The sequence below is a fragment of the Danio rerio genome, chromosome 19 (genome assembly GCF_049306965.1).
Source record: "Danio rerio strain Tuebingen ecotype United States chromosome 19, GRCz12tu, whole genome shotgun sequence".
Taxonomy (NCBI): Eukaryota; Metazoa; Chordata; class Actinopteri; order Cypriniformes; family Danionidae; genus Danio; species Danio rerio.
The window spans coordinates 8,677,497-8,693,090 of record NC_133194.1 but is presented as its reverse complement, the minus strand read 5'-3'; the positions used below and the strand labels follow the sequence as shown (position 1 = coordinate 8,693,090).

The 15,594-nt window shown below is 38.8% G+C and overlaps 2 protein-coding genes across 3 annotated transcripts in view; one reads left to right on the top strand and one right to left on the bottom strand.

The window, feature by feature from the left end:
* Positions 1–15,594, top strand: part of mllt11 (MLLT11 transcription factor 7 cofactor) — a 369,559-nt gene that overhangs the window by 177,934 nt on the left and 176,031 nt on the right. The window lies entirely within an intron of this gene.
* pygo2 (pygopus homolog 2 (Drosophila)) lies at positions 3,821–9,819 on the bottom strand. 2 transcript variants are annotated; one of them, NM_001033111.3, is made up of 3 exons: positions 8,996–9,819; positions 6,839–6,888; positions 3,821–6,685 (listed from the first exon to the last, which is right to left on the bottom strand). In NM_001033111.3, the coding sequence occupies exons 1-3, from the start codon at positions 9,030–9,032 to the stop codon at positions 5,057–5,059; spliced, it is 1,716 nt and encodes a 571-aa protein (NP_001028283.2). In that variant the 5' UTR covers positions 9,033–9,819; the 3' UTR covers positions 3,821–5,056. The 2 variants fall into 2 exon arrangements, with proteins under 2 accessions (NP_001028283.2, NP_001352102.1); NM_001365173.1 differs by having other exon boundaries at positions 9,750–9,819.

Genomic DNA, 15,594 nt, shown 5'->3' with positions numbered 1-15,594 from the left:
CCTATTGGCTGGAGATTTGTCCCAAGGGCGCTCGATGGGAACACGTGATTGGCCGTGATCCAATGTCAATCTAATACAAATAATTCAGGAGCCGTCCATTAACAAATTTAAGAAACTTGATGCCTCGGTTTAGTTTAGTAAAACTGCATTTTGGTTTAAAACAAAGTAATATAAAACTAAACACAATAATTAATGCTAAATTTATGATAAAATGTTGTGTGATTAAAATAAAGTTTAAGTCAGACAGAAATTGAAAAAGGGACGCTTACTTTTACTAAAATTGTTAAACGTTTAATCTTTCCAGCTATAATGTTTAATGTATAAAGTTTTCTGTGTGCAAAAATCGTGGAAGAAAAAGTATAATATTCTGTATAGCTTTACTACTATTCAACCCCAAAATCCAAATTTCATTTTTAAGAATTACCAGGTTCTCTGAGGGGTTGTTCTGCTTTTGAGTACAGCTCTGTACTGTCTTACAACCTATTACAGATGCTTAAAAACTACTACAAATATTGACTTAGCTACAACGTATTGAAATCTTTGCACATCAAGTTCCTACTATTAAAAACATTACAAAGACATCGAAACGAAACATTTAAAGGGATAGTTCACACACAAATAAAAAAGTCCTCACCATTTTCCCACACTCGAATAGTTCTCAACTGTAATGATATTTAAACAAAAAAAGATATTTTGAATAATGTTGAAGAAAGCAGCCATTGGCTACGTTTCCATCCAAAGATGCTAATTAAATGTATGCGCACTGGAATATCATATAAAAGACGTGCGAATAAAGGAGCGTTTCCATCCAACGAGTCTAAGAGAACAAAATCGACACTTTTTAATTAACTGGCACCAAATATCAAAAGTAAAAAGGGAATTTGCATCTGTAAGCTGTGTGAATCTTTATTTATTAAATGACTTGCACCTCAGAAGACAATGCCAACACACAGTGAACAAATTGTGACGTTTGAGAGCAAGAGACAGAGAAGAGATGCTCTTAACAGTTCTGGAGGTCATTAATAATATAAGTCTAATACTGAAAAGTATTATTTGTTATGGCGTTTTAGAATCACAAAAACAACATTGCAGACAATTTACAATGTGCGGTCAGTTTGCTGGTTTGTCCATTCACATGCATTTTTATCATCACATGACTTTTTTTTGTTTGAATTTGTTTGGTAAAAGTGTTGGTAGTTTATGTGTCAAATGTAGTTTATGCACATCCTTTCTTATCAAATAAAAAGTCTATCTTAATCAGTTATGCGCATGTTTTTTATGTCCATTTTTAAAATGAATGCACATCTTGGCCTTTCCATCAACCGTTGTTTTTTGTGCTTATCCAAGATCCGTATAAAACAGGTGGATGGAAACACAGCTATTGACATGTACTATGGACATCAATGGCCACTCGCTCCAACATTTTTCAGTATGTTTTCCTTTATGTTCAACAGAAGTGAACTATCCCTTTACCAAATTTCAGATGTTAAACAGTGATACTCTCGCGTAATGGACATTGTTTAAAACCCTCAGCCGACCTGAGAATTAACACTGGCCATGTCTATCCAATTAAAATCAAAAATTCTTGAGACGGCCAATTCCAGGACAATACACCATGTCACAAAACCCAGACCATCTCATTTCCTTGAACATAAGGAGTTGACCATCGACCATCCTTAAAATCAGATCATCTAAAAGGGCAATTTTGGAATGTGAAGCCAAAAAAAAAATGATATCATGTCAATATGGGGGACCAAGTTGTACCAAATAAAGAACTTAAAACATTACTTTAGAGCAGTGTTTCTCAACCATGTTCCTGGAGGACCACCAGCTCTACACATATCTGTCTCTCTAATCCAGGGGTGTGAAACTGAATTCCTGGAGGGCTGAAGCCCTGCACAGTTTAGTTCCAACCCTGCTCCAACACACTTACCTGTAGGTTTCAAACAAGCCTGAAGGACTCAATTAGTTTGATCAGGTGTGTTTAATTAGGGTTGGAACTAAACTGTACAGAGCTGCGGCCCTTTTGAAACTGAGTTTGACACCTGTGCTCTAATCAAACACACCTGATTCAGATCATCAGCTCATTAGCAGAATAGCCTGTAATGGGTGTGACAGACAAAGGAGACATCCAAAACATGCAGTGCTGGTGGTCCTCCAAGAACGTAGTTGAGAAGCACTGCTATAGCGCATAGGTCTCAAACTCGATTCCTGGAGGCCCGCAGCTCTGCACGATTTTGCTCCAACCTTAAACACATCTGATTCAACTAATCAAGGTGTTCAAGACAACTAGAGACTATTAACCAGGTGTTGGAGGTGGTTGGAGATAAACTATGCAGAGCTGCGGCCCTCCAGGAATTGAGTTTGAGACCATTGCTTGAGTGCACTGGTGTCAAATCCAGTTCCTCGAGGGCCACAGCTCTGCAGTCTAGTTTCAACCCTAATTAAACACACCTGATCAAACTAATTGAGTCCTTCAGGCTTGTTCAAAACATCCAGGTAAAGCTGCGGTCACAAAAGAGTTTAAGTGTGAAATTCGGTCATACTGCACTGCGAAAAGGGGCGAGATTAAACAAGATGATTAGACATTGAAAAAAGCGAGCGATTAATTCATGGTCTACATTTCTGTCCAAAGGTCATGTTTTGATCCTCGATTGGTCTCACGTAGTTCAATGATGCGATTTCGCAAGTCAGAGTTCACCAAGCTTGAACTTTGCACCACAGTGAATTGCGAAACTTATTGCACGAGCTTGCGTTTCCGGTCTGACGCATTTGCCTGCACATGAATGGAAGTCTATGATAAGAAAAGTGCAGTGTGACCGCAGCTTAAGTATGTTGAAGCAGGGTTGAAATTAAACTGGGCAGAGCTGCAGCCCTCAAGGAATTGAGTTTGAGACCATTGCTTGAGTGCACAGGTGTCAAATCCAGTTCCTCGAGGGCCACAGCTCTGCAGTCTAGTTTCAACCTTAATTAAACGCACCTGATCAAACTAATTGAGTCCTTTAGGCTTGTTTAAAACATGCCAGTAAAGCTGCGGTCACAAAAGAGTTTAAGCGTGCGAAATTCAGTCATACTTTGCTGCGAAAAGGGGCAGGGTTAAACAAGATGATTAGACATGTAAAAAAGCGAGCGATTGGTCCATGTTCTAAATTCCTGTCCAGAGAGGTCATGTTTTGATCCTCAATTGGTCTCACGCAGTTAAATGATGAGATTTCGCAAGTCAGAGTTTACCAAGCTTGAACTTTGCACCACAGCGTACTGCGAAACTTGTCACACAAGCTTGCGTTTCCGGTCTGACACATTCGCATGAATGGAAGTCTATGATAAGAAAAGTGCAGTGTGACCGCAGCTTAAGTATGTTGAAGCAGGGTTGAAAATAAACTGGGCAGAGCTGCAGCCCTCAAGGAACTGGATTTGAGACATATGCTTTACAGCATAGGTCTTAAACTCGATTCCTGGAGTGCCGCAGCTTTGCGGTTTTGTTCCAACCCTAATCAAACACAGCTGATCAAGGTGTTCAAGACTAATAGCCTTTTAAGCAGTTGTGAGTTGGAGGTGGAAACTAAAGTACACAGAGCTGTGGCCTTCCAGGAATTGTTTCTTAACCGCGTTTCTGGAGGACCACCACCACTGCATGTCTTGGATGTCCTATTTGTCTGTCACACCCATTACAAGGCTTTCAGTCTCTGTTGTTGAGCTGATCATCTGAATTAGGCATGTTTGGTTAAGGAAACATGGAAAACGCGCAGAGCCAGTGCTCCTCCAGGAACATGGTTGAGAAACACTGCTTTCCCTTCAGGAAGAAGAGCTGAGTGTGTTGAAAGGAAACAGGTATCTTTAACTTTATGACTTGGTTTATAGGGGTTTCAACCCATATTTAATACAATAAATTGGTCACAAAAAAAGACTTGTAAAAAAACAATTCAGTTTACTTCTTTCAGTACAGAGCCAGAGCCCAGAACACTCCCCATATTACTGCACAACGCTGGCGAATGGAGGGCACCAGAGCAAGCACATTGAACAGCATACACACAGGTACATAAGAGTTCAAATATAAGAAAAAGGCAAGATGGACAGAATCGTAGAAATAAAAAAAAAGAAACTGCAAACATCTTACTCTGCGACAACATTTGAGTTCGTTCTGTTATTTGGTCTACTTCATAGCCCAGGATGAGGCCTAACTGGAACAGTAAAAGTAACGTTTATAAACAGTTCTGACACAGTACTGCATTGGTTAACATGCAATCCAAAGACCACATACATATTGTCCACTTGTGTGTCAAAACAGTGAGTAGCTGTACATGAAGAGAAACAATCGAGAGTGCTGACAATGAATCGCAGAAATTCTGTCAGATCACCAATGTATTCAACGATGGACACAGTGAAATATTGATTATCTACATGTCTTATATGCCTTTTCAGGACACTGCCAGTTTCCTTTGGATATACTGAAATGGAGAGCGCTGAGAGGAGAGGAGAGGTTGTGTGGTGACTATACACTCTTGCCTTAAAAAGCAATCTTAGCCAGACATGTCGAATTTTTGAGGTAGCAAGTTGGCATCAGTGCTTTGCAGATCAAGAAGTTGGATTTTGAAAAATTAAATAAAAATTGGACAGCTTATTGGATGCTGATCTCAGAAGAGTTTAATTCTTGTATACACGTTTCGAATTTTGATTTATTTTTGCTCTGGCCAGAATTAAGCTGCTTTTCCAAATTTGTCACCAAGGCAAAATGAAGAATTATGAGTGCAACAATCATAAACAGCTGAATCTTGAAAATGTGTCGTGATATTCTATATACAAACATTTCCAATGTCTGATATAATGAGTTTCATTCAGAGACATGGGCCATAAAAGTGCTTATAAGGACTGTGAAGAAACAAATGCAAGAAGTAGCTTCAGAATAAGAAGTTCACTTTAATCCATACGTCTCGCTCTCCTCTGGTTCTCAGGTTTATTCTTCAATTCAATTTCACTTCCTCACCGCAAAACACAAGACATGAAGCACCAAAAAAAATTCATAAAACATCGCTCATCACCCATCTTCCTCCCTGTCTCAGCCATCATTCGCAGCCACAAGCTGTCCCAATCCCTGGCGTACATAAACCGCTTGAATCTCTTTAGTCTTGAGGCAAAAGTCACATGCCCACACTGCGGCACTCTCCCTGGTTAGCAGCCCATACGCTGGCTCAGTTAGGCCTGTGCAGTCTCGATGAAACCATCGTTGGCAAGAGGCCTCACACAAGATGGCCTCTTGATCATCGTGCACTTCTGACATGCAGAGGCCGCAAGGAAACACCATGCCCCCACCTAGCTTTGGGGGGCCAGAGCCTGGGCCAGAAGATGGTGGAGCGGGTCCACTGGGAAGCGGAGATTGAGTGTTGGGAGTAGAGTTAGAGTTGGATGGAGGATTGGGGTTGCTACCCGGGGTGTTGCTGCCACTGCTGTTGTTGTTAAGGTTGTTCTGGTTGGAGTTGGGTGGCTGGTTTGGCATTGGACCACCAGGAGTGTTATTCTGCTGACTGTAAGGTGTGGAACCTGGAGCAGAGTTGGGTGGTGTCGGTTGTTGCTGGTTTGATGGGGTGTTGGGTCCAGGGCCACCGGTGGAGTTGGGTGGAGGATGCTGATTGTTTGGCGCTTGAGGCTGGGGACCATTCAGCGGACCTGTGGGGGATGAATTAGGATTAGGGGGTTGAGGAACCGACTGGGGTTGTCCTGGGGTGTTGGGATTGGGTTGTGGGACATCTTGAGGGAAGCCTCCTCCAGGCTGTGGGTGTCCAGGGGCAGGGGATGGACCAGGGGTGGCATTATTTGATGGAGGACCAGAGGGGTTAAGGTTAGGTGGTTGCTGCTGAGAGGGAACAGGTGGACCACCACCTGGACCACCAAAGTTCTTTCCCTCTTCACCAACAGGAGGACTTGATCCAGGGTAGGGGCCATCTTGTGGAGGAGGAAACTGTCCTTGCGGAGGCATACCTGGGTGTCCACCCACCATATTACCCCCACCACCTCCACCACCCATGCCCATCATGTTCATTCCTCCTCCCATTCCCCCCATAGGGTTCATGGGGCCATGTGGAGGCCCACGGGGGCCAGGGCCGCCAGGTAAGGGAGGGCTGTTGAAGGGATGGCCACCTTGTCCATGTGGAGGCTGTTGCTGAGGCATACCAAACCTTGGATGTGGTGGACCTCCTCCGCCTCCTGGACCACCACCCATTGCTCCCGGCGACAACATTGGGTTAAATCCCTGTCCTGGATGCATTGGAGGGCTAAAGTTGGGTGGCATATTAAACTGGGATGGGCCTCCTGGTGGAAATCCTCCTCCACCTCCTCCTCCTCCCCCTCCTCCACCTCCAAAGCCTGGCATGCCCCCAAATCCAAGTGGGTGGTGTGGTCCAGTGTTCGGTGTTGGTGGACCAAAAGGGGGTCGTCGGCCAGGCTGTCCACTTCCAGGTCCTCCTGGGCCACCCATGAATCCCATACCTCCCCCCATTCGACCCGGCCCTCCATAGCCACCTCCACCAGCCCCTGGGCTGGGCAGAAAGGTGGCACCACCTGGACCACCACCTCCAGCAGAACGCGATGGCGGACCAAAGTCATCATCAAAAGGATTAGAGGCCACCAGGTGGTCAACCATCGGCGTAGGAGGGGGTGCAAACTCAGAGAGGTGGGAGAATGCCGCCCCCTAAGACAAATTCAGTGAGAAATAAGATGAGAACACTGAATTACTTTCTTCTACTGTATTAAATGCAATTATGATTTTTAAATGTGCTGAAAGTAGTTTGACAAAAGCAATAAAACAATAAAATCAATAAAAACCAAATATTCAAAAACTAACCTGAGAGTTGGACTTCCTCTTCTTTTTCTCTGGGCTCTTCATCTGGGAACCTGTTGAGGCAGAAATCAAATTGGGGAACAATGGGGAAAAATAGAGAGGAGAGAAAAGTAGCTGTTAGAGTCAAGGAACCGGTATATATAAAAAAGGTTTTGACTGTATATAAAATTTTTTTAAAAATCAGAGCACTATCAAATACATGCACAATAAATGTTTAAGTAGTAATTTGTCAGGTGGAATTTGAAAGAAGGAACATTAAACGGATAGTTTACCCAAATATGAAAATTCTGGAGTAATTTTTGGGTGAAACATCCCTTTAACTGTCCATTTACATTCCCACTGTATAACACTGCTAACATTAACTGCGATTTTGTTAAATTATTATAGTACATAGTTTACGTCTAGATTAACACTATTTCGGTTTTGAACAAATAAATTAAACTCATCTCCTATGAAAAAAAAGGAAATCAGTTTAATCAAATCATAATATATTCTAGATTATTTTAATGTGCAGTAATTGATCAACTATTTGATAGCTGAACCATTCTCTAAAAACTCTTATTCATTGGTATTAATAGCAATATTCATAGGTAAAACTTGTACCATGTTTTGCTTCACAGTTACAGGGTTTCTGCAGGTTTAACAGAGTTAAATTTAAGACCTTTTAAACACTATTTTAAATGAAATTTTAGACTCATAAAGACCAAAAGGCTAAGAAATTTTTCAAATGGCCCAGATGGAAAAGATTTTTATTCGCCCAATCAAAAATATTATTATAATTTAATACATTTACCAAAACAATACATTATTAATAAATAATATTTAAATGTTGTGTAAAAACAAGAAAGCTCTACTTATATATATATATATATATATATATATATATATATATATATAAAATGAACCCTTGTTTTAAAAGTTTATAATTTGTTTAAACTTTTAAACAAATGTTATTTTAAGGAAAATAATTAAACCATTATGATAGAGTTAAAAAATACCTTTTTAAATAAAAAAAAGTTTAAAGTTTTATTGAGATGGATTGTGGGTGATTGTATGGGTATTGGGTAGCTATACATAAATAAAGGAAATTAAGACATGTTTTTAAAAAAAAAAAAAAAAGATTTAAGACCTTCAACACAATGTTTCAGTAAATTTAAGACTTTTAAGGCCTTAAATTTGGATTTTATATTAAAGACATTATAATATACCCCGCAGAAATCCTGAATTAGATGAGAGAAACCAATTCCTATTTACACCTGCAGTTTTGTTCCCTCTCTTCTGTCCACTTTCAACAAGTTTCCTAATTTAGTTTCAAGGGAGGTGTGTATGGTTGGTTTCATGATTAGGCTTTTTAACTTTAGATTTAAGATTGTGGAAAAACGCTCTAACAAATTATAATAAGAACTTAAAAGGAAATAACAGAAAGAAATATGTCTGTATACACCCATTTCTCCCTTAAAACAAATAAGGATAGTTAATTGTACATCTTTTGTGCCTGTTTAAACTAATGTATTTTCAATACCTTAGGACTTTGTCAAAAGTGAACAAGCTAAAGAGTCCTCAGATCTCATTTACACATGTAATTAGCAGTGCCATAAGTGATTGAATGAACAATCTAGTAAACATAATTGTACAATATCTATTCATTCCAAAGTAAAACATTCCAATAAACAATCAGACAGCCCAAAACAAATATGAAAAAACCTCAACTAATTACATATGCATGAATACAGCTACACATACAATAGCAATGATATAAACTATTAATATATTACCATATTAAATAACACAAAGTTAAATTGTAAAGGAAGCTTGTCAATACATACAAATAAAACTTAAAGAAAAAAAATATACTGTTTAATCTCTAAGACAAATTCAAGCATTTCTGCATCCCTTAAAAGATCCCAAAGGTAAGAAGCTTGCTTTAGGGCAAACAACAGGTTGGAAAACAGTTAATGCAATGTATTAAAAACCCCCAACGAACACGCGTGAAAAGAAAAGTGATGCGTGGTTGACATAAAGCTACCCAAAGACAGATCCCCACGAAAACAAGGCCACCGGACATTCAGGCATGTGCGGACAGGGGAAAGGGAGATTTGCAGCCACAGCTGAGTGGATTCCCGCTCGGACACAGAGATGCGCTGATTGACGGTTTCCTACCTTTGCCTCGTTTTCCTTGCTGCTGCTGTCCCGCCATTAAAATGCCTGTTGGTGCGGTGCCATGACACCGTTCATTTACAGAAATTAGTTTATGTGACGAAAAGCTCCTCGGGTCCAACGAGTGTCACCCCGCAGTCCCAGGAATTGCGCGTGCACTGCTTTAATTTAACTGTACCGATGGGCCAATGAGTTCAGACACCTACTCAGCAACATGTCTGAAGGATGCATCAATGTTTTATGTTTAATGTCAGATTTGTCATCTTCTGCAGATTTGTTACACGCATGCACTCCTGAGGAACAGCTCTAACGTACGAGCTAAGTTACACCATCGCAGATAAACGCTGATGATTATACGATCTTTGCAAGCACGCAAACCAGATGAGAAGTGATTGGGATGGACTGAACGTGAATCCACATCTGCCCTGCCTGCAATGTGATCACATACAGATGTGTTTCTACCTGAAGTGCTGTCTAAATGGCATTCAGACGCAAGCACGCCAAGCTCGTCTCGCCATTTTAAACCGCGTTCGATTCGAACGTGCAGTGCGAGGGTAAATGACGCGTTATGCGTTTGAATTTAATTCAAACGTGATTTGAATTCGCGATCTAGCTACCGTTAGCCGTTTAGCCATCAGCAAGCAAGGTAAAGATGTTAAACGTTGCTCACACCGCTCATTCATCAACACCTGACTGCAGCATCAAGACATGGATGTCAACCCGCATATGACAAACAATCAATGTCAAATAGACTTACGATTTAATATTTATCCCCAAACGCGAAATTGGCCATGTTAATTACGGCCTACTCGTTGCCGGACAAAGAGGGACAGCCGGAGTCGACTCGCGCAGGGCATGTGTGGGAGATAGGGGAGGTCGGGATAAATCGTTTTAGCTGTTTTGATGGGCTGTTTACGTTTTTAGTTAACTAACGTGAATGTTTTGTATTTGGATTAATGTTGGTAATATTTTCGCGAGGTAATTAATGATTAATTTCTGATGCTTTTTATGTGACTTTTGAAGATTTTTCTCGGCTCCCCCTGCGTGTCGAACATATGGACTGCTCGAGATCAGACCACTTTTGGTTTTGATGCGGGGAATAAATCTGTGTTGTGGATTTTGCGTGTAGTTCGCTGCTTATAGCAGCGTTGTTCATTTGTAGAGTTTGAATTAATTTATTCTGTCGTGCATTGAGATTGTGAGGTAACACGCTCTGACTGTTTTCTAAAAAGAAAATATGGGTCCTCCCATTTACCCATAGGCTCGTCTGAATGCTTGCCTGGCTCAGTTGAATGAGTGGAGTTGTAGTTTTAATATCGATTTCAGCTTGTCTTTTGGATGTGCCAAAATACGAACAATAAGTCATTTCAAATAAATAGTTTTCGAATATATAGCCTAACTAATCATTAAATATTTTTAGCAAGACATGAAAATGTTACAAAAATTACAACAGGGCATTACTGAAACCAGATTTATATAGTTCACTCAGAAATTAAAACGTGGATGTGCTGTAAAATTACACAAATATATAGTTTACAAGATTTTTAGGGGAAACTGGTGCTGGATGATTCATAAAATCAAATGAACAGCTTTGACCCTGGATGATACACGTCTGAAGTGAATCAATAGGACTGTGCAAAAATATTGGAACAATAATCCATTTATTCAACAGCTTAGGCAAACGGTTCTGTGCATTATTAGTCTCGGGTGTGAGCTTCAAGCTGTATAGACCATTTCAATGTGGTGACGTCATTGGCCCATGAACATTTCCTTTTTTTATTAAACTTTTTCAATCTTAAACAAGAGGCAATTCAATCATAACTAGGCCCACACGGAATCTCCCTGCGCAGAATTCCGCAGATTTTTAGCCCAGCATTAATTCTGTTCATTTACTTGAGTAAAAGTGTGTAAATCTATATTTATTCGGTTTTTAAAATAATTACAGTAATATTATTGGCTAATATGAAAATGTTCATCTGATTTATGTACAATGCAGTTTGTACAGTAATATTTTCTGGCTTTTAGTGGATATTTTATATGAGAGACTTGCTTTGTTTACCAAATGAAGTAAATCTAACTGGATTTGCATTTAAAACATTAAATAAAAGTTAAAAAGAAATAATTTTTCATTTCACATATTAAGGTTTTGGTTCTGATACTTTGCAGAAATCCGCAGATATTTACCAAAATTCTCTGCAAAAATAAAAAAAAACGTTTGCAGATTCCGTCTGGCCCTAATCATAATTTAATGTTCAAACAGCTGTCAAAACATTATTTATCAATATGTGGCTCTTTTTGGATTCTCTGTAAAACAGGAATTACGTTTGGACCATTGTTTTTGTTTACATTCCTCAAAGTCAGTTAATTTGTTTTGCCTGGAAAGTTTTCTGACTTTTAAAAGCTGTTAGCCAATAGCTTCATTCATTCATTTTCCTTCAGTTTAGTCCCTTTATTCATCCGGGGTCACCTCAGCAGAATGAACCACCAACTTATCCAGCATATGTCATACACAGCGGATGTCCTTCCAGCTGCAACCCAGTACAGGGAAACACCCATACAATTACATTCACACAATTACACAACGGCCAATTTAGTTTATTCAGTTCATTCATAGCGCATATCTTTGGATTGTGGGGGAAACCAGAGCACCCAGAGGAAACCCACACCAACACAGAGAGAACATGCAAACTAGACGGAAATGCTTACACTTTTGCTTTTGATAGCCTGAGGGTGTGTAGATTTGAGAAAATGCTCAATTTTAAGCGAGAACTATCAATTCATTTTCCTTTTGCACTACTTCAAGGATCAGCTTCCTAAACTTAAGGCACAAATGGCATATCATAGGAGACAGGCGAATGACTCTGCTGCCCTCTTGTTGTTGGTTTAACACTGTACACACACCACCTAACCCTAAACCGTCTAAACCGAAGAATAAGATGAATGCACATTTAACAGAAGTTCTCTGGCGGCCTCTAGTGGTTATATAGACACTGAAAACAAAACATTGGACATTATTGGTGTTATCAACCGTTCAAAACGGCAGCAGTTTAGACCAATACAAAGCTTTTATTGTCACATCATTTACTGTGTCTCTTTTAAACCAATTGTGCTTGACAGATTGATGGATACTTTCACTCTGCTCTATAAATAGTACACTAGGTAGGTAGCCTTGTAATACAATATACTGTAAGTGCTACATTATATATGAACTTATGTCTTGTGAAAAGTATCTTGACCTAACTGTACATTAGTATATACACAGACATTTTGAGACTTATCCAAACCGTTATACCACACTTACTATTTTTACTATTTTTTTATTTAGACCCACCTATAAATGCCTGTTAGATAGGGTGAGACAAAGTCAGCAAATACTGCAATAGCTTGAACCTGAGGGAAATTAGCATTTTAACTTCTTTGTCCTCATACAAAGATTATTTGTGCTGTAAATGACTGGAAATTTTACAGAGCAAAAGTAAATCTGTTATGTGAATGCTATAGGACCATTCCATTATATTATTTTGCAATTACTATAAAACATTTTAATTAATGAAACATTCTGAACACCCATACATTGCATACATTGTTGGTCATAAATTGAACAAATGATCTTTGCAAGTTAATCCGCTAAAAAAAACTATAGAGAGTTATTGTTATAGTTATTGTTATATGTAGAGAGAGTTTCTTTTTTAAATGTTTTCCAAATGATGTTTAACAGAGCAAGGAAATTTTCACAGTATGTCTGATAATATTTTTTCTTCTGGAGAAAGTCTTATGTGTCTTACTTCGGCTAGAATAAAGGCAGTTATTAATTTTTTAACACAATTTTAAGGACTAAATTATTAGCCCCTTTAAGCTAAATATTTTTTCGATAGTCTAACAAAACCATCGTTATACAATAACTTGCCTAAGTACCCTAACCTGCCTAGTTAACCTAATAAACCTAGTTAAGCCTTTAAATGTCACTTACAGCTTTATAGAAGGGTCTTGAAAAATATCTTGTCAAATATTATTTACTGTCATCATGACAAAGATAAAACAAATCAGTTATTAGAGATAAGAGAGAATAGATAGAGAAGAGTTATTGTTATCTGTAGAGGCAGTTATATATATATATATATATATATATATATATATATATATATATATTGTTAAATAAATAGTTTTTGTTGTATATGTAGTTATTTTTTATATATAGAGTTATATATATAAATATAGTTATGTTATTTGTAGAGAGAGTTATTGTTTTATATATATATATAGCTATTGTTATATATAGAGAGAGTTATTGTTATCTGAAGAGAGTTATTGTTTTATATATATAGTTATTTTTTATATATAGAGTTATTGTTATATATATATATATATATATATATATATATATATATATATATATATATATATATATATATATATATATATACCTATATATATATTGTATAATCATTGTATAATCATTTTCATATATAGAGTTATTGTTATCTGTAGAGAGAGTTATTTTTATATTTAAATATATTTGAAGTCAGAGTTATTCGCCTCCCTGTATATTCTTTTCCCCAATTTCTGTTTAACGGGGAAAAAAATTCAACACATTTCTAAACATAATAGTTTTAATAACTCGTTTCCAATAACTGATTTATTTTATCTTTGCCATGATGACAGCACATAATATTTTACTAGATATTTTTTTAATATACTAGTATTCAGATTAAAGTGACATTTAATAGCTTGACTAGATTAATTAGGCTAATAAGTTTGACTTCGACTGAAAAGTAGGTAGAAAGGAGAATACATGTAAAAGATGTGAGTATAATAAAGTTAAAGCATGCTTTTGTTTTGTTTATGTTTGTTCTTTACCATTAATATTTGACAATTTAAATGTTAAATTTAGACCATTTTCATAAAAAACCATAACATTTTAGTGCCTAAAGCTTATTTTTATCTCGTGTAAAATGATGTATGTTAATTACGCTCTCTTTAAAACCTCCCTCTGCCCCAGTCCAGGTCCGTGCTGTCATTCATTCACTCTGCCCTGATCCACCCTTGATCATTAGTTATGAATCGCTTGATTGACATCAGCGCGGTGTGTCTTTCCTGAGTGCTCCTCATGAATGATTTCTGCATTCTCAGGCCCTCTTCAAGACCCATTAGTGTTAATTTTAGCCTCAGGATTGAGTTTCCGTCTGCATTGTCTTAAATCAGGATGAATTGTTAATCCGCGGCTGCTGTCATAGGCAGGTTAAGATCACAGTGAAGGTTAGGTGAAGGGGTGACGGAGGCGGCGGAGTTAATGACTGTTTGCAGATCAGATGTTCAGGAGTCTATACGGCCCTCGAGGTTAAGGCTAGAATAGCAGCAATACATGATAGCTGAAGGGAATCACGCATGCTAAAAACAGCCAAACGTGTTGCCTCGGTATCATTTCACTGGTATTAGAAACACTTAACATGCAGGGAAAAAAGGGGTGAATTGACACCAGCCCTCCTCCTTTTTTCTCTAGTCGGGACGTTAAGATCCCTCTCTTTTTACCTTTCTTACTTCATCATCATGATAGCTGAGTCCGATAAGCAGTGTCTTGTGACGCCTGCAGTGATCCAATTCAAGACCAGAGCCATCCTCCATGAGCATATTCGATGAGAAACAGAGAAACCAGCCGTTAAGGAGACAGCAAACACGTGAAAACCTGTAGACATGTCAAGCTACTGTAAATCAGAGCTTCACTTAAAGATAATGCTGCTGCAAGACATCTAAAAGGGAAAACTATATAAATAAGTATTGGGCATAAGGAATACCATGATATTGCAGCCCAAGCTTTAGGGTGTACTCACACTATGCTATTCGAACCCTGCCCAGGCCTGTGTACCAGATCGTTTGAGAAGTTAGAGTGCTCTGAATCGGGCATAGGGACGGTTCACTTGGCCAGCCCTGGCCCGGTTGGAAGAGGTGTGCCTGAGCGCGGTTCAATTGGGCTTTGGCGCGGTACGCTTGCGCCTGAGCCCGAAACTGAAAGCGAGAAGTGACTTTTAAGGGACCGTTTCATATGGATTAATTAATCATTCTTACTGTTCAATGAATGCAAACTGACATAGATTATTAAAGACGCAAACCCCTGACTGCACAACAGCTGCACCTTCAGCAAACCTCCTAATTCCTGCAGCACGAGGACTTTATGATTTTTTATGAGCGTCAAAAGTGGCTGATCTGTTTGGCGAATATATTTGACTGCATGTCACCGCATATCAAACAATTAAAACGATATAACTAAAGAAAACTCCACTGTGCTGAGCGAGAACACTTACTGAACAGCGCAGCATCGATGTTGTAAGTGTGCCTAGGCACGAATGTAATGTGAGTGTGGGCCATCAGGGAAGACGCGAGGGACGACAAGCGTGCTTTGGCCCGGTTCAAGGGAACTGTACATAGTGTGACTACGACCTTAGTCTGCTTTAGTCTGGGCATTCAAAGGTACACTTCTTTGGGGCTTCTCCACACCGTATCTCTCTTGAATGTGGGAAAGACAGTGAGGGTGGACTCATCAAAGAACAGTACAAGTTTTAAATGGTCCACAGCCCAAGATTTTCACTCCTGGCATCATTAAAACT

Coding starts and splice junctions, on each gene's coding strand:
- pygo2 (NM_001033111.3), bottom strand. CDS start 9,032: ATGGCGGGACAGCAGCAGCAAGGAAAACGAGGCAAAG. Junction 6,889..8,995: donor GCAAGGAAAACGAGGCAAAG/GTAGGAAACCGT, acceptor CTGCCTCAACAG/GTTCCCAGATGAAGAGCCCA. Junction 6,686..6,838: donor AGAGGAAGTCCAACTCTCAG/GTTAGTTTTTGA, acceptor AATTTGTCTTAG/GGGGCGGCATTCTCCCACCT.